Source organism: Notechis scutatus, chromosome 1 (assembly GCF_049901735.1).
Source record: "Notechis scutatus isolate UNSWTSFEM ecotype Mainland chromosome 1, rNotScu1.2, whole genome shotgun sequence".
NCBI lineage: Eukaryota > Metazoa > Chordata > Lepidosauria > Squamata > Elapidae > Notechis > Notechis scutatus.
Window position 1 is genome coordinate 265,501,050 of NC_142009.1, and position 23,846 is coordinate 265,524,895.

Here is a 23,846-nt window from a genome sequence, read left to right on the forward strand (position 1 = left end):
TATACCAGGAGATGGATTTTCATATAGAAGAAACAATTGAACAACAGAAGAATTACAAGGAAGAACTTGAGGAAGATTCACCCAAATCTGAATCATGAAGATACCAGTGTAATCTGAATCTATTACCCCAAGCACAACAAAACAGCCCTTTTTGTGTGCAAAAGAACGAGGCAAAATTAAGCCAACTAATCCTGAAGGAAGAGGTCCTTTAAATTGAGATGGAACTATTTTAACTTCCAAGGGAAATTTCAACTCAATTTCCTCTTGAGTGATTAAATCAATCCCAGCACTACCAGCTGTGGCTGGGGGGGAGTGAGAGAGACTGCTGGAGGAGTCAAGTGATATTTGCTTCCAATCTTCAGGGATCATTGTATAACCATTTTTTATTCCTTCTACAAGTCCTGTTGTAAAATTACCACTGATCCCATTGTCTGTAACTGTCTTTTTTAACTCTCTTAAGATCTGATAAGGCAGACCCTCCCATTCTGCTACTTGCAGTCCAAGCTGTGGCCCCTGACCAGGACGATATTGTACTGGACAAACAGACAGTAATTCTGCAAGTTCTGTTCCTGAGACAGAGGCATCCTTTTTACAAGCCTCAACCATTTTCTGAAAAGAAGACTGAACAATAGAGTCAGGAGGCTTTTGCCCTGTATCTGCAGGAGCTGAGGGAATGGAAGACATATATTCAGGTGAAGAAGGAGGATGAATGACAACATTAGTATAACGTGAAGGTAGAGGTGTTAAAAGAGAAAGTTCATTGTGACCAAATTTTTCAATTGCATGCCTACATAAATGCCACACCTGCAAAACTTCTATTTTTGCTCTAGGTTCAGTATGCAATGTTTTTCCTATACGTTCCCAATCAGTTAATTTTAAAGACCCCTCTTTTGGATACCATAAGCATTGAGCTGCAATCTCCTGGACCAGCCTTAAGAGATTTTTCTGTGGTACCTCAGTATTATTTTTCTTCAACAAATAGCCTAATTCATCTACATGCTTCCTTTGTTCCTCAGAAAGCGAAGACCCCATACTTACAGAAACCAAAAGGTTGAAGAAACCACAAAGGGTTGAAGGTGCACCAAATCCTTGCCGGACGAAGTAAGAGTGGGCACCACTTGTTGTAATGACGAGGCAGTCAAGGTGTTTGATCATGATCAACTGATTCATGATGAACTTTATTGGAATCTAGTCTTGCATTTATACACATTTTTAGTAATCCTCTAACATTGGTTAACTTTGGTTTCTGCTTGACTTTCGTTATTGTTCAGCATAGTAACTAACACAATTAATGATCTCTAGTCAAAGTCCAACATAAGTTTACTTCCTCTCTCTAATCCTCCTTTAGATGAGTAACTTTGTTTGCCTGAGTTGTATTTGCTTGGAAACATTCTTTTCTCTGAGGTTTGCCATCCAAGATAAGGACATTCCTGCAATTACAACTCTACAGATCCTGACCAAACTGAAGGTTGATTCAGCCTTCCATCAAGTCAGTAAAATAAGGACCCAGACTGTTGGGAGAAATATGATGACATTGCAAACCATGTAGAGAATGCTGTAAAGCACTATGGAGTAATATATAAGTCTAAGTCTAATTGCTATCATAAACACAGGAATCTCAACTGCATTTACATAGAATGGGTAGTTCATGTGGTGAAAGAAATCCACATTTCTAGATCCAAAATGATTTTGCTCAGAAAACTTTAATGGGAGAAAGTTTTGAATTTCATTCTAAATGCTGATCATGAATTGATGTGAGAGATAAGTGGTATCAATTGGACATAGAAATGCAATTACAGCCAGCATACAAGGAAGTGGGGTCTAATATAGTCATAATGGAAAAAGGGCAAGTTTATTAAAAATCAGGGAAATGCTGAAAAAAACTGAAAGGAAGAGAACCAAATCTCGTCTTAATGCCATAATTATTTAAAAGCACAATAACCAGTTCTTTTCTTAACAGGCAAGTATTATCAGTAGCTCTATTACTAAAGACAGGTAATTGCTACACATGTGGTTGGGAAAGAATTTTATTTACTTACCTATTCAAGTGTTACAGAATATGATACTACTTAAAAGATGAAGGATACTAGTAATAGGCGTAGGCAAATTATACCTTGCAACTAATATGTTAAAGGGTAATGGCAAATATAATGACAATGACTGTGCAACTTTGTTGCATGATATCAACTCTTTCCAAATTTAAAACTTTGTAGGAAGAGAAATGCTAAGACCAAAAAATAAAAGTGATTATGAAAACAGAGATGCCAAAACTTCAGTCATCTCTTCAGGCCAAATCAGGAAATAGACACTGCCAGCTGGTCTTCCGCTTTATTGCTAAAGATATGATTCTAGGCTCCTTCTATTTTCTTGGAATCTTGAAAGTTTGTTATGTTTCCATTTGCCTCCTCTTATACCCGATAGCAATGGTTCTCAACCTTTTCTTCACCACAGACCCCCTTTAAATACCTTTTGTGGCCATGGACCATGGCCACGGACCACCAAGACTTAAGATTTACATCATAACATATCTTCAAGCCTTTGCTGACCCTCTATAATGACATTGAGCGCTTCCCCCCCCCCCCGAGTTCCACAGACCACAGGCTGAGAACCACTGCCCTACAGAATTAAGATGGGATTAGCTTGAATCTCTTTTTCTTTCCTTTATCAGGGTTAAGAGATTTTTTTTTGTCTTCTGGTTCTTTCATTTATTAATCAAATTTCTATGTCAATCCCACTTTTCCAAATAAATTCACAAAACAAATCCCAATGCATTAAAAATGAAATACAAAATCCAATTTGAGGCCCCTATAAAAATATCATTTCTACCCTACAACTTACATATGCAGCCAGATCTCTGCTGAATTAACATCCCAGCCCCAGTGCTTAAGGAATAGCTAGACCTTCACAGGTTTCTGTAAGACCAATAGAGTGAGACTGTTTGCATTTCTGGAAATAAACTGTTTCACAGGGCAGATGCTGTTACAGAAAGGGCAGGGGTGGGCTTCAAAATTTTTAGCAAAGGATTCTCTGCCCGATTGCTGGATTGGCATGGCCATGGTGGGTGTGGCCTAGTCGGTCTCCTGCACCATGGCGGGGGGGTGTTTTTGCCCTCCCCGGGCTCCAGAGGTTTTCCTTGATCCTCTGGGAGGGCGAAAATGGCCTTCCCGGGCTACGGCGGCTCTCTGGAAGCCGGAAATGGACCCATTTCCAGCCTTCCCAAAGTTCTGGGAGGCCCATTTTTCACTCATCCCGAGCCTCCTTGTATAAGATGTACTATTTGAAAAAAGTATCCAGGCCACAGCTGTCAACAGCATGAGCATGAGATTCAAGTCCAGGAGAATCCCTAGATTGTCCATGGAGTGTAACCTCATGCAGAGTGAACAGTAGAAGTTCAGTAGATGCAGGGAATCTTAAAACCCACAGCCATTCACCCTTGTCAGGGTTGAACTGAAATCATTTTTTCCACATGAAGACTTGTACAACCCCCACGCATTGGTGGAGCACCTTTTACCTTTGCCAACTCTACTTCTGTTCTCCTCTACACCCCCTCCTTTCAGAACCAGTATCTTTTCCTATGGGTGAAGCATGTCTCAGGCATGTCATCATGGGAAATGAGGACAGATTCATTCCTATCTCCCACTTTTGCTTGTCAGTTTCTTAAGGCTAAAGCCAAATCTCGCCCTTCTCTATGCATGGTAACTAGTACTGGAGGGGCTATTGTGGTAGGCAGCACTGAATCTTCTTTGTCCTGTGGTTCCCTATCTGTTGACAATAGTGGTAGGTGACAAGGGTAGGGTTTGTGTCTATGGAGGTTCTCAATCATTCAAATCAGAGTTGTCCCCAAAGGTGCTTTTCAAAAAGGCAACTGGAGATTTTTCTTGAAAACGTTTCGCTTCTCATCCAAGGAACTTTTTCAGGTCTGCAGATGTTCTGCTAATTAACCACCAATGGATTATACCTTCAGTGAGGAACAAAGACAGTCAAAACTGCAAGTCAACCTGAACCAAATTTCTACCGACTGGCCTGCCCTAAACAATTTGCACTAAATAATAAGTCAGAAATTAATCTTGGGCTCCTCAAACTTCTCTGGCAAGCTTCCATGAGAACAAAGTAATATTCATCAGACTGTAGGCTGTTGAGCTCCTCCTGTCATAGACAAGCCTCATCTCAAATGTGGTGTTAATTCCATCTTAGCATTGTACAAGTTTGTTATTATACAGTATATAACTTACTATTGATGTTGTAACAGTAAGTTCAGCAAGTTTTTCTTCTGTGTTGCATACTGAGTGTCTTGATGGTGAAGCTTTCATAATTAATGTCAGGCTTTCAGGCAAGTCTGGTCAAGAAAGATGCTACAAGGATTACTAAAATTCCACCTAATAAGGTGCTCTAGAGTATAACACAATCTTGAAAACCTGCCAGTTTCACAGATTCTTATACAGAATCAAGGTGGATTATCTTGAATCTGTTTCTCACAGTCCCTCCTTTTCTGGGACTGAGATATCATTATTGTCTCTTTTTTCTACTAATGGCTCTTGCATGATTTTGCTAATTTTACTGATTGCCTGCTATAAGTTCATCCATTTAATAGAAAGCAAAACTTCAATTTTGTAGAAAATAAATTATTTTCCCATGTCAATGTCAATTAATTCACGTCTTCCAAATTACTTTTTGTCTGAAGTTAGTTTGAATCTAATTAACTTAAATTAGTTAAACTTCTCTTTCTCTCTGTCATTTACATATTCCTCTACTTTCCCTTTTTCCTCTCTCCCCCATTGATGCAATATTTTACCTCATGCATCCCTCTTCATACCATACCATACCCATGTTATCCTGGACTTTTTTTTATTTCCCAGATCAAATTCACTCACCTTCCACTAACATTTCTTTTAGTCCATAGTAGAACTACCCTCAGAGTTTTGTTTCATTTTTAATTCTTTCCCATCACATCTGACCAGCATTTAATCAACATCAATAGTTCAATAAGGACATACTTGGCCTAATGAAATTAAATGGTGGGCACCATAAGATTTGAAGTCTTATTCTTTGAGAAGAATTTCTGAACTTTTAAAGATGATTTTGGCACAATATGGAAAACATCCTTGAATTATTTTTAAATAGTACATTTAATTCCCAACACATTTTAGAAAAATATCCTTTATCAAAAAATATTGAAAATAAACAAATGTTTATAATATACGTTAAATACACAGTTAACCGTTAATTACACTGCAGTGTATAACTAAAACAACTCCACACATTAACACATACCACCATATACAGAGTTGATGAAATGAACCAAAGCAGCCATATATGTAATTTATAATAGTACACAATAGGCATATATATAATTAATTCATGATCATCTAGAAATGAACAGTTTTAACTCTATTAGACTGAGACATCCTATTCTTAACTTGCTAAATGAAAGTATAAATGCAGAAACTGAATACATGCAATATCATCTGGACAGATAAAGTATCCATGAATAATATATTGCCAACCACAACAACAAATGACCTCTTAAATATAGAAATCTTGATTTTTTATCTCACTTTTCCTGTGAAGATTTATACTCTATGTTTATTCCTATGGGAGGAATTCTGGAAATAACATGCCCAAGCTCATAAACATCTCAATTACTTCCACATTTGTGTTGTTAAATCTAATCAAATTAATATTATATACCTTTAAAAACATTTTAAACTACCAAATAAAACCACATCAGATTTATTTATAAAAAATCAGATATGCCAAAAAACATTTATATTCCTTTCAACTCTTCATACTTTTGTTTAAAGAGATAAGCCTAGGAAGATTCTGAAAAGACTATGGAAATACGTTGATCATTAGATCTGATGTATTTTTGATTTAAGCAGGAAAACTCATATAACCAGTTGCAGGGATGAAACAATTTGGGTGAGCCACTGAAAAAAATATAATATATAATTAGCCTGTACAGGTACAAACAGGTTCTCCCCCCCCCAGCAACCATACAATTCTGAGAAGTTGCTGTCTTTATTAAATACTTTCTCTTGCTACTATAGTTATTAAACATATCACATGTTCATTAAACAAACCATATAATTGTTACCTGAATCCAGCATAACCAAAGGATTAGGGTTTTCTATTGGAAAATGGAAAAATGATTGCAAATTCCGGTCATTTGACTGCAGGACTCTATGGGATCATATAACCCATGAGGTAAGACAATAATAAATTTGAAAGGAGGGTGTAAATAGCTTTTTTGAAGTTGGTAACTTCAAGGTTTAATGAAATGTTTCATTAAACATAAAATCTCAACAAATAAATGCTCTGTCTTACATATTGGCAAAAAAATATATCAGAAAATAAAATACAAGCTGAATAGTCAAGTCCTTGTTGATGATCCAAACTCTGTCAAAGATCTTGGAGTACTCATCTCTAATGATCTAAGTGCTAGAGCCCACTGCAACTACATAGCCAAAAAGGCATTAAGAGTTGTTAACCTAATCTTAGGTAGCTTTTTCTCTGGTAATATTACGCTACTAACTAGAGCATACAAAACATTTGCTAGAGCAATACTTGAATACAGCTCATCAGTCTGGAACCCACATTACTATCTGACATTAACACAGTTGAGAAAGTCCAGAAATATTTCACAAGAAGAGTTCTCCACTCCTCTACTCATTGCAGAATACCTTATGCCACCAGACTTGAAATTCTAGACCTAGAAAACATAGAACTATGCCACCTTTGGTCCAATCTATAGTATATAAAATCATATATTGCAATGTCCTACCTGTCAATGAATACTTCAGCTTCAACCATAACAATACAAGAGCAAACAATAGATACAAACTCAAGGTTAATCACACCAAACCTGATTGCAGGAAATACGACTTCAGCAACAGAGTGGTCAATGTCTGGAATACTCTACCTGACTCTGTGGTTTCTTCCCAAACCTCCAAAACTTTAACCTTAGACTGTCTACAATCACCCCTTTCCTAAGAGGTCTGTAGGGGGCATGCATAAGCGCACCAACGTGCCTACCGTCCCTGTCCTGTTTTTTTTTCCTTCTTCTATGTATCCGTCTCATGTATTCATAACTATGTTTATACTTATACCTGTTATCTTATAATTGCTTGACAAATAAAATAAATAAATAATCAGCCTTTGAAAGGGCTTTTTGGCAGCAAGTCTGCAACATATAGCTCTACATTCAGATTCCCTGCCTATATAAATATATTGCATTTCTGTTGCATATAGCTTGTTTTTCTGCTTGGACAAATTTAAAAACTGCAAGAAAGAAAAACCCGTCCCCTCGCTAGTCCCAATATTTAACTCCACACAACGAATTCTCTTTCGTAACCGCCAGTTCATCCCAATTATACTCTCTAATCGCAACGAGGCTCCACAAAAATGACATCAGCCTCCGCCAATAGGAGCTAGAGAAAGCAAGCTCTGCCGGAAGACGCGTTCGCTACATGAGCGCTCGAAGTGACTTATGGACCATTGTGCTCGTCTGTCCGAGAATTTATCTCAACTACGGTTTTTTGGGAGTTTTTTGGGTTTTTTTTTTAAGACAGTACCGCGAGATCAAGAGCCATGTGTTCCACGATAGCTATCCAATCGCAATCCTACATTGTATTAATTAGCCAATAGCTGCTCTTTGGGGCGGGGCTGTCTTGTAGGCAGGTCCGACCCAAGCTTGGAGGGCTCAATATTGCCGGGCCATCATCACTGTAGTAGTTATCGGCACAGCTTTGGGGAACGGCATGGAGGCCTTTTCTTTCTTTTTATTCCCTGACGGTTTTTACTATTGGATCGGAGTGTTCGTAGTCGGCTACCTCTGTTACCGTGGGCTTTCTAGCTTGATTGGTGCCGTCCGAGTGTGGCTGCTGGACAACTCGGCGATACTGGAGCCGTACCTGAACACTTGGGCAGGTGAGTTTATTTATTCTTTCCTCGACGCTTCCCGCCCGGTTTCTGGCATGGGTGCTGTGGTGTGCCTTTTCATCTGGCGCCTTTTCATTTCTCTGATTTTTTAAAAATTCCTTTTTATTAATTGTCGTTTTTTGATCTCGAGCCCACTTTCTCTTTGCAATTACACCTAAGTTACACCTTTTCTAGCTCGGGGCCTTTGTCTGCTGCACCTGTGTAATACTTGGGAGTTCCCAATTTACAGCCAACACTTCTTGCGTTTGCCCTTTTGACGTAAATCGGGAATGGTGCACATTCAAGGACTTGGTTGTACATTTGGTCTTCCATGTGTTCCTTTCGATTGCTTACTTTTATACACGAGGAGAAAAAAGGCTTTTTCTTTTTTCCCTTTTTCTTTTTTAGTGTAGTTACTGCTTTTAGCACTAATATAAGTTATAGATGGAACTATCGATGTAGTGATAAAAACATAATCTTACAATTCTTTATTTCAGTATTGATGGAAAGAAATCGAAATCCTGTAATCTTTTGAACAGCACATCAAAGGGCTATGAGGCTGATCATCATTTTCCTTTAATTTCTTTGCTAGAAGGGCTACTTATTAAGCTTATATTTGCAGTATTTCTTACATTTGCATATAAATTCAATAAATAAATAAATAAATTTCAATGGCAGTGTGGCATTCTAAGAGCAAAATCCTTCCTGTTTCTACAGGTCTTAAGTCTGAAACGTCAAAGCTCTCACACTTTAGTGTAACTGGCATGTATTCAAAATGATACATTTAATTTAAAAAATAGGTAATAGAAACAAAAAGAAATGCTGAATGTTCCATTATCATGGACCAGGTACAAACTGCATTGTTAACATTTGTACTTTCCCACAGTTGACTTTTTCTTTAAAGGAAATGGGCTTAGTTTCAATTATTCATAGTGTATGAATTAATGTGCAACTCATATTTACAAAATTAAAATTATTTAATTAAAAATTAAAATTTTTACATGACATATGTTTTATCTTTAAAGAAATTTTGCTTTAAGCGTATGTCATGTCATTTGCACAAGTCGAATTTGTTAAACTCTTGCAAAGTTTTTTTTTTTTAACAGTGATAAGAATTGTATATATTACAGGGGAACACTACTTGACTGTATTTTTAAGAGTCTGAAAGAATACTATTATGTTAATGACAAAAAAGAGAAACATATTCAGTTGCTACTCTGTTCTCTATCTACATCATTCAGCATACTTTCCCCCCCCCCTGTTTTTCTTTCTCCACTGGTTTTTACTCTATAATTCTGTGTTAATTCTTAATTCAGATCCAGAATTTACTTCCTAAATTACCTTCAATAACACTCCCTTGCAATAGTTCCCTGATATATGATATTGAGAAGCTTTTCAGCCATAATGATTAGATCTAAATAATTATTTTTGTAAGTCTTTTCCTACTCTTCCTTTTAAGCTTCAAATATCCATGTTAATTGTCCTTTTCTGTATTTTTCTAGCTTTGGTATATCTCTTTGTGGAGATAATTTACAAGAATTTTAGGCAGTATTTCAATTATGGTTGTATATTAAACTTGCATTTCAGTTATATGATATTTTGCTTTACTTTCGGTTGATTTTATTAAATGATGTTTACCTATTTAACTTCTTTGTTTTGATATTTTTATTCAAAATGGTAGATTATATCTAGTTTTTGTGAAGATGATTTTCTTGATAAGTGCATTTTAAATTTAAATATTTTATCTTCTGTGTTAATACTTTTTAAAGATCTTTGTAAGGTATCATGAAGACCAGGGTGGCTTCAACAAAATGGGTATCATTTATTCCTTATCCTTGCTCTAACCAGATCAATATAACTATTAATTTTCTTCCGCTCACAAATTTTATAGTATTCACTTTTCTCTTTGTCCATCACTAACTTCTCTATATCTGAACCTTAGCATTCTTCTTTCAGTGTTCATTTCTCTTTTTCCATTTCCTTTTCCACTTTGTCTTCTTCCTCTGTCATAGCAATACACACTCTGTAGGAACTACTTGCACCATTTTATATCAACTATCCATTATAATAGATCTGTGGAACATTATAAAGATACATTATAGAAAACAAAACAGATAACTGAGTTTTCTCTATAGTAACCCATTATTTCCATTAATGTACAGTATCCTTTTTCCCCAGTGAAGCTTGTGTATGTCTGGGCCTCTTTGCTAAGTTCTGCTTAGAAGTTACACAGTACAGAACCAAAGCGAATGAATGTAAACTTCCACATAAGTTTATCACTTTGGTTATATGTTCAAGAGACACTTTGGCTTCCAGTTAAGGGAATTTGAAGTTGGCAGACTATGTAGTTTTTCAAAGAATACTAATTGTGCTTAGTGCCTTAAGCTGTGTATCTCTGCTAGCTGAGCATTACAGAGTGAAATCAATCACATATCTGAATTAATTTCTGCTGGCTGGTAAATTAAAATATACTCAGGCTGCTTTTTTTAGGCATCTGACAGCACTCTTGATACAAGTGCCCCAATGATGAAATTTCCTCCTTGGACAGCTCAGAGTATTTCTGTCCCTGTATCTGAATGAGAAACAACAGGTTGCAGCTTAAATCCTGATAGGGTTTGGGTTCCTCAGATCCAGATTTCGGGGCATTGGAGCATTTCTGGTTTTGCTTTTGGTTAAGGTGATTATGCAAATCAGGGATTCTTTTGCACTCACAGCTCTTTTTTGAAGAGCAGTGAGTAGTATAGTGGGTGGGTGGGGGCAGGGTGAATTTGAATAATATTTGATGACTGAGTTGTACTCATTCCTAAATTGGATGCTCATTTCATGCCTTAACCATTTCCCAATTAGACTATTGCAACATGTTGCAAAATCTTCCAGAATCTAGCTGCACCGGTTGGGGACCTCTGTTCTAGAGCAGTCCCCCCAAATTTGGTTGCCTTTAGGAAAACCGTTAAGACCTAGCTTCTCTCAACCCCCTTCCCCCAGGTGTTTGAGGCTAGTTGATTAATCCCTTTTGTTCTCCACACTGCATCAAGAGTCCAGCAATGGGTTAGACTCCTCCTTATGATGTTGACGAGCTGAGTCTGCCACACTATAAAAAGCCAGCTTCTGGTGCTATCCTCAGCTTTTTGACTCAGCTTCCTTGAAGTTGAGCTAGAGTCTCTGGAGTCTCAAAGCTAGTCTTAGCATCAGAGTTCTTGTGCAAGGCAGAAAAATCAGCAAAATCAACAGCGCAGCTCCCGGGGACCCGGTAGAGCTGCGCCTCCACGGAGAGCAGAGATTTGCTCTCTGGTTTTCATTGTGACGAAGCTTCAGCGTCAAAATCGTGAGTCTAGGCTGGAAGAGCTTGGGTGAGCCTCCCATGCAGTTTTGTGAAGCGCGAAGCTCTAAAGGTGGAGACCGTGGTCTCCTTTAACAGCGCACAGGCCCCGATTCTTATCTGTGGCTCACAGCTGTTGGTTGGGCCTCTGATATAGTGCCTGGCGGCGAGGCTCTTAGAAGACACGGGCCAGGTTGTATCTTTCGTCTGATTCTCTCAGCTGGTGGCTTGGGCTTCAAAGTCAGCGCCTGGCAGTGGTCCACAGAAGACACAGGCCAGACCCTGGGAGCCTTGCCGGGCTCCATAGACCGTCCCTGACAGGGATTTTCTATCGGCCCCCAGCATGTGGCAGTCAGCCATTTTGGGATTGGGCTGTTATCTAGCACCAATTTCTTGGCCCTCTCAATGTCGATCCAGATCTCTTAGGTCCACACCTAGGACAAAACAACTTGTGAGGAGCTGTCAGTACATCTAGTGTTGTTTCCTAGAACTTTGGAAGATAAGTGGGGCCCAAGCTGGAACATTGAGCCTGGAGATAACCCAGGGCTCGGAATTCTCCATAGAGCTGCTCGGAGCATCCAGAGTAGGAGGTGCTTCAGTCTCCGCTCTCACAGGCTGAGCTTGAATTGAGGAACCCTCCTCCACGTGACTCCTCCGTAGAGTTCCCCAGTTTATGCTCAGCCTCGTGAGAGACAGGCTGTTTCTGAATAAGCTCCTTGGCCGATTCAGGATCTCTTCTTATTTTCTGGCTATCAGGTTTGATTGGTTTTTTTCCTCTAGCCTCTGCACAATTGGATTCCTCCACTAACTTCAGGGGAGCGTTTTCTTCGCCCCTTAGGGGGAAAAAAGCGGGCGGTTTAGCAGCGCTCTCGCGCTAACCCCCCATCCTTGATCTAAACCTCTCCCTGCCGCTTTCCACGCCGCCCTTGTTAGTGGCTTGATTTTCTTGTGCTTTTAAAGCGCCGCTGGTTCCCCCCCCACGAACGCCGATCCTCTAAGGAAGAGACGACTCTCTCCTTTGCTGCCCCTCTCCGCATTCTGAGCTTGCTGGAGGAGCATAATTCCGCCCCTGAGAGGCCCCGACACCCTAGCTCAGTAGGCGTCCGCCATTTTGGGCGCCGCCTCGTGGTCGGGCGCCATTTTGTTTTTCTGTTTCTTGCTGATTTACTGCTGCGGGCCACCTTAGCTCACCAAAATAGGCCTTATCAGCCTGCTTAGAGCATTTTTCCTCATAATTGGATTCCTGTAACTCCTTTTTGGTTTTTTTCTGTATATATTGTTGGCCTATCCTGCAGCCAGACTCAGCGGGCGAAGTAATAGCAGCACCCCCCCCCCCAGTTCCGCCTGGGAGGACAGCTGCTGGAGGCCTTATCTCTCTCTTTTCCCTTTGGCCTCAGGCGTTCATTCGGCTAATTGGATAATTGATCAATTTATCTTCCTTTTATAATTTTTTTGCTAGTTTCTAACAGCCAAAGTTGTTACTCCTCTTATTGGACCAAGATCCAAATTTATACCAGTTCAGATTTATATATTTTTATATATAAAATAATAATAATAATAATATATATTTATATATCATAATACATATCAAAATTCCAAAAGGGGGGGCGTGGACTAATTGAAAGGACACCCGGCCTTTGCTGCAGGTCGAACCCTAGGCGAGCCAACCGCCTTTAGTATCCTTGTATACGCTCATTACTTCTTAAAATGGCAGATGACAATTCTTCTAAAGGCCCTTCTTTGAAGGCCAAATCTAAATCTCACCATTTGCGCAGACAGGCTAAGGAAACTTCCAAGGCCTCTCAGAGGGACGCCTTAAGGCGCCATAAGGCATTGGAGAAGGAAATCGACAGGCGAACCAGGGAGTCACGCTCAGTGCCTCCAGCCCTCCCACCCTCCACTCCTTCCACCTCTACTCAACCCCCCCTCCTCCAGACTATTCTTCCCTATCCAGGCGCAGCTCACCCCAGGGTCATCAGGCTTCTGGAACAACGACCAGACGGACACCCAAAGCTACCTTTACTCCTACAGCCGCTGGTCTGCGCCAAGAGGAACCTTCCATAGTCGAGGTTCCAGAGCAAGTGAGATCATGGATGGAGCTGGCTATCCGCCAAGGGATTGCGGAAGGTCTCCAGCAGATGTCCAGACCCGGCTTCTTTCCAATGGCCCCCGAACATGAGTCTCTATCTGTCAGATCCCTGCCCAGATCGGATCCTCCCCATGGTCAGGTACTCTCACAGAGGGACAGCCCTCTCCCAGAAAGGGAGCAGGAGGAGGAGGAAGGGGGTCTGGGTCAATTCAGGGAGGAGGAAGAATTCGAATTGGGGTCGACACATTACAGTGAACCCCTATCGGAGACGGAGCCAATGGAGGGGGAGATGTCCGAGGATGAGGGCCTCACCCCCAACCAACCCACTTTTGTGGGTTTGTTCAAGCCACACCTGTATAAATCACTACTCTTTAAGGCCAAAAACATCTCTGGCCTGTACACACAGTCTCCCTTTGACCCCCCTTCCTCAGTGGAAGGTCCAGAGGATTCCATTTTTAAGCAGCCTGTTGTGGAGGCTGAAGTCATTCCGACTCCGCCTATTTTTTCCGACCTGGTATCAAAACAGCTGGCTTCCACAGGGGCCCCTCCCGCCCCATCCAGCCAGGATAAGAGATTTTTCAACCTCGATTCAGACTTCTCTAGCCTACTAAATACCCCCGAGGTTGATGGCTTAGCATCCTCCTCCACCCCAAGTGATGCTCTGGAGGCTCTGAAACCCGAAGACAAGCGGGCTGAACTGGCCTTGCGCCGGGCTCACCAATCTGACGCTTGGGCCATTAGATCGGCCACGGCCGCTTCCTTTTTCACCAGGTCTTCGATCCGGTGGCTTCACCAATTAAAACAGCATGTCCCCACCTCTAATGTAAGGGCGCATCAGGACATCACTAAGCTTGCGGACGCAGCAGAATTCTCGGCCGACGCCACCTACCATTCAGTTAAGTTTTCCACTAGAGCTATAACTTCACATGTCACAGCCCGCCACCTGCTCTGGCTCAAACACTGGCAGGCGGACATCAAAAACAAAGTCAAATTGGCCACTGCTCCCATTAAGGGAGACAAATTATTTGGCCCAGCTCTGGAACCCCTGTTGGTTGAGAGCCGAAGCAAGAAAAAATTTCTCTCCTCTCTTTTTCGGAGATCAGAACCCAGAGCCCCTCAGCCCTTTCGGAGAGGGTCCTTTCGACCCTTCTACCAGTCTTCCTTCCTGCCCAGGTACCCGAGACCCCATTCCTTTCGGCCACCCCAACCCCAGGATCGAGCCGACTCAGGCGACAGGAGTAGAAGGGGCGGCAGCTACAAAAGACCTTTTAGGGGATCAGGTGGGAGACCCTTCCGGCGCCCAAGATAGATCCCGTACCTCCCCCCCATTGGCGGACGTCTCAGACATTTTGCCGACCAATGGGATTCCTCTACCTCCGATGCCTGGGTTAGAGACACCATCAGATTCGGTCTCGCCCTTGAATTTCAGTCCGCCCCCTCCGACTTTTTCATGGCATCCCCCCCTTCGAAGGACCCCACCAAACGCAATTTGATGGATTCCGCTATTCGGCATCTCCTCGACATACAGGCTATCCAACCCGTCCCACCCTCTCAACGAGGGTGGGGTTTTTACTCCCACCTCTTCGTGGTTCCCAAACATTCAGGTGGATGGAGGGCAATCTTAGACCTAAAACGACTTAATCGTTACCTGATCCATCGCAAGTTTAAGATGCACACCTTACAGTCTATTCTCTTGGGTACCAGGCAAGGGGACTGGCTCTCCTCTATAGACCTTTCAGAAGCGTATTTACACATCCTAATCCGGCCCTCCCATTACAAATTCCTCAGGTTTTGTTACAATAATCACCACTTCCAATATGTGGCCCTCCCCTTTGGGTTGGCCCTTGCCCCTAGGACCTTTACCAAGGTCCTCGCAGCGCTAGCGGCTCACCTTAGGAACCTTTCCGTACGCCTCCACTGTTACCTGGATGATATCCTCATCCTGTCCCCCTCCAGACGTCAAGCAGAGAGGGACACCAGAATTACTCTCTCTGCCCTCCAAGACCATGGGTTCCTTATAAACTGGCAAAAGAGCCAACTGTCACCATCTACCCGAATTACCCACTTGGGGTCCGTAATCGATACAGTCAAAGGAAGGGTCTTCCTATCCTCGGAAAGACTCCTTAGTATCCAGAAATCTGTAAAACAGATCAGGCGATCAAAAAAGGTAACTCTATTAGACTTGTCTAAGTTATTAGGTAAGATGGTTTCATGCATTTCCATTGTTCCCTGGGCCCGTTTACACACCAGATCCCTACAGTGGTTCCTGCTTCCATTTCAAAGATCCGGCAGAAGCAATTTGAAATCCATGGTCAGGGTACCTCGAAAGGTCCTCATGTCCCTCCTCTGGTGGACCAACCCCGCCATCACCAAAGGTCATTACTTCAAAGAGCCCCAGAGGCTCACCCTCACCACAGACGCCAGCCTATCCGGATGGGGCACTCATGTCCACTCGCTCAGGGCATAGGGCAGATGGTCGGAGACAGAACAAGTATGCAGTATAAACTGGTTGGAACTTCACGCCGTACACCTGGCTTGCGCAGATTCCTCCCTCAGGTACGCGGACGTCATGTCCTTATTCTCACGGACAACGTCACAGCCAAGGCACACATCAACAGACAAGGGGGCACACAGTCCATACAGTTGATGAGAGAGGCCGAGCGCCTCTGTCGTTGGGCGGAGTCCAATCTCCTCTCTCTCAAAGCAGAGCATATCTCAGGAGTTTCAAACATCCAGGCAGACTGGTTGAGCAGGGCCACGGTGGACCAGTCAGAATGGCGCCTCCACCCGTCACTGTTCAGGGAGGCGTCCACAATCTTCGGTCAACCGGTAGTGGACCTTTTCGCATCCCCACTCAATGCACAACTCCCAAGATTCTTCTCGAGGTACCTTTCCCATGGGGCGGAGAGTCACAACGCGCTACGTTGTCCCTGGCCCTCAGGGCTCCTATACGCATTCCCCCCACTAGCCCTAGTTCCCAGAGTCATCCAAAAATTGATCCATGAGAAGGCGGAACTGCTTCTGGTGGCCCCCTACTGGCCCAGGAGCCCGTGGTTTGTGGACCTCCGCAATCTATCAGTAGCCCCCCCCGGAGGATCCCTCCGGACAGGATCTCTCTCTCTCAGGGGCCCCTTCTGCATCCGGATCCCCAATGGCTCCAGTTAGCCGTATGGGGGTTGAGCGGAACCGCTTAAGGAATGAGAAGTTCTCTAACCAGGTTATTGACACCACCTTGGCCGCCAGGCGGCCCTCAACCACCCGAATCTACGATGCCACTTGGAATAGTTTCTGTAAATGGTGTCATAAATCCCAAGTCAACCCACTCTCGCCCTCTATCGCTCAGATTTTGGATTTCGTCCAAGAGGGACTGAATAAAGGGCTTTCCCCTAACACCTTGAGACGACAGGTCGCAGCCTTAACAACTGTTATGTCTTGCGACAACATTGGCTCCCTTTCCCACCACCCTCGCATTAAGGCATTCCTCAGAGGAGCCACTAATTTGTGCCCTCCGACTGTTCACCAGTACCCTACCTGGGACCTTAATAAGGTCCTTGTTTCACTCACTAAACACCCCTTTGAGCCTCTAAGAGAGTCCACCCTCCAGTTTTTAACATTCAAAGTTGTGTTCCTGGTGGCCATTACTCCTGCCCGTCGGATATTGGAAATCGCAGCCTTATCAGTTAGAAATGACCTCTGCGTTTTTCACGCTGATCGGGTGGTTCTCCAGCCCGACCCTACCTTCTTGTCCAAGGTCAACTCAGCCTTCCACAGGGCACAGGAACTCATTCTCCCAAAATTTTGCCCCAGACTCTTGCGGGATAGGGAAACACTTTAGCATACCCTGGACATGAGACGTGCCCTGCGCATTTATATCAAGCGCACTCAGCCCTTTAGGAGGTCTGAATCCCTATTCCTTTCCTTCCAGCCCAAGACACTGGGTCACAAAGTATCCCCATCAACTATCGGCTGCTGGATCAGAGCAACTATCTCTAGATCTTACTTGTCACAAGCTCTGCCAGTACCCGGTGGAATAACAGCACATTCCACTAGGATCGCGGCTACTTCGGCAGCTTGGGCCACCCAGGCCCCAATCACTGATATTTGCCGGGCTGCCACCTGGGCTTCCCCATCTCCCTTCATTAGGCATTACAAGATCGACATATTTGCCTCAGCGGAGGCCTCGTTTGGCAGACGAGTCCTACAGCGGGTCTTCAAGGACCCAGAGAGACTTCCGAACCGGACGGAGTCCCTCCTGTAGGACAGCCAAGCTTTGGTATGTCCCACTCTGGATGCTCTGAGCAGCTCTATGGAGAATGGGCGTTGGTTCTTACCTGACACACCCGTTCTCGGCGAGCTGCGAGGAGCATCCAGCCCCACCCTAATTTCACCGTCTGGTGGGGAATCTTGTTTCGGCCAATGATCCATTAGTTAGTTAGGATGAGAACACGGTTTTTTCTTCTCGTCCTCGCAAAACTGGGGAACGCTACGGAGGAGTCACGTGGAGAAGGAGGAGCGTTCCTCAATTCAAGCTCAGCCTGTGAGAGTGGAGACTGCAGCACCTCCCACTGGATGCTCCTCGCAGCTCGCCGAGAACGGGCGTGTCAGGTAAGAACCAACGCCCATTCCCTAGAAGGATTCTAAAGAGAGTCCATTCTATCAACAAAGAGGCAGCAGCAAGAATTAGAGCCAAGGCCTTGGCTCCTAAGAAGACCTCAAAGTCAGAATTAAGAGCAGAAAGAAATGGCATGCTGCTTTAGAAAAACAATTTCCAAAAAAAAATCTAGAGCAGTTGAGAGGCCAGGCCCTCGCTCAATCAGGGATTTGCAGGCCTGCCCAGAGCCCATCCTAGACCTGGAGGGGTAGATAGCAGTCCCACCAGTCACTTGCAGGCCTGGTCTCCTGTGAGACCGGTTGAGGCCTCCTCCCCCCTAGATCTGCAATGGTTTGGGCCTAGTTTTAGACAAGCTGACTGGGGCCCAGATTCTTTGCATCCATGGGTTTTTTTGGCTCAGGGTAGACACAGGCATAGGGCGGAGACTACTTTATACACTGATTCTGGCCTTCGCCCAATAGCCCCCCCCCCCCAAGACAATAGGCCTGAAGACCTCTAGGATATGGTCTCAATGAGTGTTAGGCAGGGCATTGCAGACAGATTCCAATATCTCCACCCTTCTGGTGAGGGCCATGGTTGCTCCCAGCCTTCTGTCAGGTTTCCCTCTGCCCAGCAGGGATATGCTAGACCATAGGAGCAGGGGTTCCCTGTTTTCTCATCCTGAAGGGGTAGATTATGGGGACTGGGGTTTTTTATTTTACTCCGCGCATAGCAGATCCTCCATCTCTGAGGAAGAGGATGGGAAGCTCAGGAAATCCAAGCTTTTGGAGAGGAAGGTTTTAGGCCTGAACAACCCACCTTTGCGACAGAATTCAGGCCATCTTTGTTTAAACCCCTCCTTTATAAGACTTCAGTTAGGCCCAACTGGGGCCTGATGAGGTAGCATCCGAGGAGCAAGTAGAGTCTTCTGTCCAAGGTGACTCTTATTTACCAAACCTATTGTCCAGACCGAGGTGCTCCCATCTCCGGAGCTATTTCTGGACTTACTAAAGGACCAATGTGCCTCTCCTGCATCAGGGCTGCGCCTCTCATTCCAAGACAGAGGTTCTACAATGTGGGCCCTTCCTTGGCCAATGCCTTGTTAGCACCCCCAATTGATTCACCTGTGGTACCCAACTTTTTCCACTTGTGGAGCTCCAGTTGAACCAGAGGATGTCCTCAAACTGAGGACAGGAGATCTGAGCAGATTCTCAAATGCACCCACCAAGCGGCAGCCTGGGTGGTGTGGGCCTCCACCGCAGCCTCCATTTTTTACGAGGCTCTTGTGGTGGCTCCACCAGCTACAAGTCCACTGGCCGAGCAACGATTACAGGTCGCACTAGGACTTAGATAAAATTTTTGCGGCAGTGGAATTTACTGCCAATGCCACATAAATTCAGTTAGATTTGCCTTAAGGGCAATGGCACCCTCAGTGGCAGCAAGATGCCTCCTCTGGCTGCGCAATTGGCAGACAGCCTCCCATCGCAAGGGGAAGCTGGCATCTGCTCCATGTTCAGGAGACAACCGGTTTGGGGCGGCCCTGGAACCTTACCTGGGACAACCGGAAGATCCTATCCTCCTCAAACAAGCAGTCAGACTTCCGCTAGGCGCCATATTCAGGACCTCTACCATTTAGATCTGAAACCAGATTGTGCTTCCCCAGGATCCAGAGATCTTTCCCTCCTTGTCAGGAGTAGCAACCTGATCAAGCAGGTAGACAACAGCAGTTCTCTGGTAAGTGGCCCTTTTGGGGGGGGGGGGAGGTTTGGTCCTACACTAAAGATCTGCTTCCTCTCCCCTCCCGTCGGAGGTTGCCTGGCTTCCTTCGCAACCAGACGGGAGTAATCAACATCGGACACCTGGGTGTTCGATCGGACATTGGACATCTGGGAGAGCAGGTCTCCAACTCAAGTTTCTCTCCCCTCCTCCAAGGTTTTTGTTTTCTGTCCAATTTTTCGGGACAGATCCAGAACGGCCCTTACGGCAACAGCCATCCAACACCTGGTGGACATCAGAGCCATACAACTGGTTCCAGAGGATCAGCGGGGATGGGGGTCTTAGCCCTGCCCCTTTATGTTCCCAAGGGCCTAGGTGTGGGGTGGGGGTGGAGAGCAATTCTCGACCTCAAGTCTCAAACACTCCTACAGGTGTTTCAAGATGCAGTCTCTGCATTCTATCCTGCAGTGCGGTTGGGAGGGCGATCCTCTCATCCATAGACCTCACGGAGGCATACCTCCACATCCCAATCTGGCCCCCTCTCCATCAGTTCCTGCTCTTCCGTTACAACGGCAGGCATTATCAGTACCAGACCCTCCCATTTGGTCCCTCATCGGCTCCAGGGTCTTTACCAAGTTCTTGGCAGCTTGAGGAGCATCCCGTTGAGCTACCGGTGTGGATCCAATGCTACCTGGACAACATTCTGATCCAATCAACGTCTGTCCAGACAGCCGACTGCGACCTGCAGCTCACGATGCAGCTCTTGCAGGCGTAGGGGTTCTCCATAGAACTGCCAAAAGTCATCCTCTATGACGATTTGTCTTCTACACCTCGGGGCGATTATCTACTCTACTCGCTGAGAGGTTGTTCTTTCCCCAGAAAGACAGGAGAGTCTCAACAAGTGGATAAACCGGGTTCAACAGCTTCACACTGTTTCTCTGTCTCTCCTGTCACAGCTGCTCAGGAATATTATCTCCAGCGTCGACATAGTGCCGTAGGCACGCCTACATGCCCACACCCGTCAGTGGTTCCTTCTGCTATTTTAATGGGCAAGAACGAGTCAGCCGTCAGAGTTCAGATCCCTTCATAGGTCCTTCGGTCCTTTTGGTGATGACAATCCCATGCCATCACAAAGAGCCATCGGTTCATGGAGCCAGACAGAATAAGGGTCTCAACAGATGCCAGCCTTTACGGCGGGGGGGGCATTGTTCAGGGTTGCTGGCCCCAGGCAGACAGGTTCCATCCTATAAATCTTCTAGAACTCAAGGCTATCTTCTTGGCCTTGAGGTGCTCCCTGATTTTTTTAATTTCTTAAATTCCCCAAGGAGGTGTTCAGACAAGTGCTATTGTCTTTGTTGTTGTTATCAATCCATCCTATTTCACTGTTTAAGATAAAAGAAACCTTGAACAATTTAACTAGAAGCAGACCTGTAGACTTGTAGTGATTTTATAAAAGTGTGAAATACAAATGTGATGCATATGTAATGTAAATTATGAAATGCATATGCTGGTTATCCAGCAATTCCTCTAAATACCATAGTTTTTTTAAAATAAACAAAGAATTTACCAATGTAATAAAAATAATACTATATGCTTAGTGGCAAACTATTTTGTCTTGAATGTAATTATGCCTGTAAACATGTATGCTTGATTTAGCAACCTAGTGCACAAGGGCATTTGCTCATGATATTCACATATGGCATCAGTGACATTTCTCAAGATTTTTTTTAATTGTGAAATTTGTGCTGAAATATAATATTTGGACAGATTTAAAAGTAAGTTTTTTTCAATGTACCTCTACAAAAACATATAATAGCATTCTGCATCTGAAAAAGGTGTTAACCCTGTTACAGAAAAATGCTTTTAGAGTATATTGCTACCTCTGCTGGCTAATTTGTGAATGACTTTACAATTTCTATTTAACCAGAAGTAGTGTTCCTTGGAAACCGTTGCCTTCTGTGTAGATTTTCAACCAAACAGTAAAAAATTGGTATGTTTGTAACTTTTCTCTAATTAGGAATTGCTCTGAACAATTTTTTTAAAGTGTTAATTTGTAGCTTCCCACGTAGTCCCAGTTGCCAACTTGATTTAATATTATTTTTGAGTCAATTTTTTTGACAGATAATTACTCCATATGGAAGAAAATGCAAGGCAGTTATTTGCTTTGCAGATAGATCTCATGTTTGCATTGGTGATGTAGACATATGAGCAAAATTTTCCTGATAGAGGCTTGTAAGATGCTTGTAAGAAGAAATGTTTGTATAGAATAGAATAGAATAGAATAGAATAGAATAGAATAGAATAGAATAGCTTTATTGTCATTGCATACAATGAAATTTGAAAGCTAGTGCAGTGTCCCAAACACTACATCACAATCACACTACAGAGTATTTAAAAATTAAAATAATTAAAATAATAATTAAAAACCTAGTCTAAAACATATAGTTAGATAGTTTAAAAATGCCACTATATACATAGGGCTAAATCACATATGCATTGTTTGATTCAAGACAATTGCCTTGTAAAAGAAACTGTTTCTCAGTCTGTTAGTCCTCATTTTAAGACACCTATAACGCCTCCCTGATGGTAACAGTTCAAAATATGAATGTCCAGGATGAGAGTGGTCTGTGGAGATTTTTAGTGCTCTAGAGAGGAGTCTGGTCTTCGCAATCTCTTCCAAAGAAGAAAGAGAACAACCAATGATTTTTTGTGCTGTGTTTTTAACTCTCTGGAGCATCTTCTTATTCACTACAGAACATCCAGCATACCACATGGTAACACAGTATGTCAAAATGCTCTCAATGGTAGAACGGTAAAAAGTAACCAGCAACTTCTCACCCAGACCACTCTTTTTCAGCAGCCTCAGAAAGAGCAGGTGCTGTTGGGTCTTCTTTGCAGTGGCCATAGCGTGGACTGACCAAGTAAGGTTGTCAGAAATATGAGATCCTAGAAATTTAAAACTATGAACTCTTTCCACACAGTCTCCATTGATATATAGTGGGAGAGGCTCTGCTTTGCATCTTCTGAAGTCTATAATCAATTCTTTGGTCTTTTGTTTTTTGTTTAAAGTGCTTTCTGCTTTGCATTTTGGCTTAACACACTTGGGATATCAAGTTTAAATTGCACTTTAGTTATAGAACTTGCTTTTGACTGTTTTTCAGCTTAATCAGAAAAATTGTTGGTAAGATATGTGTTATTAATTTATTCTAGCAATGATTACAGACTCTTAACTGTCAAAGCAACCAGCAAGCCCCACAGATGTAGAATTCATTCTCCCACGAGCTGCTCAGAGCATCCAGTAGTGGGAGGTGCTTCAGTCTCTGCTTATCTAGGCTGGGCTTAATTTGCGGAATGCTCCTCCTCCTCCACGGGACTCCTCCCCAGCGTTCCCCAGTTTTGGCTCAGCCTTGTGAGAGATAGGCAGTGCTTCTCGTTAATCCTTGGCCAAAACAGGAGAATTCTCTTTAAGGTTTGCAGATAGTCAATTGTTCTTTTCTTAACGATGCTGCCCTTGCCATCTGGCCATTGGGGTTCGCATTACCAGGAAGCGCTCCTAAGCGTAGAGAGGCTTCGATTTCATTTCGTCCCCCCCAACTGCTAGCCCTACCCTTGCCATTACAATCACCGAGCCGCTTTATCATTCAAACAGTGAGGCTTTTTTTCTCTTGCTCTCTTCTGAGTTGTATCGCAGTTTCTCCTTTCCTCTAAGAACGCCGTTTAGGGTTGGAGGTGTAATCGCCTCGTTATTTCACCCTTCCCCACCGGTTTAGCCCTAAGGGAAGGCTGTTGGAGCTTATCTCTTTTTCTTGGCGGGAGATTGCTGTTGGCGCGTGTGCCACAAATAACGTCCGGTTCACTTTTTTTTTTTTTTTTACTGTCAAGGGACTGCGTGGCCACGTTGAGTGCTAATTCAATAGACTGTGTGAGGTAATCCTTATTCCAGATTGAAGGGGTTTTTCACACAAAATACCCCGAGGAATCATTACAACCTCGTTTTCAACATATTCGAGGCTTTTGTTAATTCGTGTTGTTGGCTCAACCCTCACAGTTCTCCCTATCCAGTGGCACAACAGCGAGCACCTAGGCCAGCGTCCGCCTGTGCAGGGAAGCTGTTGAATGGCTGTGAGTGATTATTTGGCCTGCTAGGTGTTCTCAATTTGGCTGATTGGGACATCCAAATTTGATATATACTTGCACACCAATATAATAATACT

General features: G+C 43.5%; 1 protein-coding gene across 2 annotated transcripts in view; it reads left to right on the plus strand.

The window, feature by feature from the left end:
- Window positions 1–7,448: 7,448 nt before the first annotated feature.
- HSD17B12 (hydroxysteroid 17-beta dehydrogenase 12) overlaps window positions 7,449–23,846 on the plus strand; it is a 71,275-nt gene continuing 54,877 nt past the window's right edge. For both annotated transcript variants that reach the window (XM_087951262.1, XM_087951263.1), the window contains exon 1: window positions 7,449–7,926. In XM_087951262.1, the coding sequence (XP_087807388.1) occupies window positions 7,758–7,926 (169 nt within the window). In that variant the 5' untranslated portion in view covers window positions 7,449–7,757. The remainder of the gene's footprint in view (window positions 7,927–23,846) is intronic.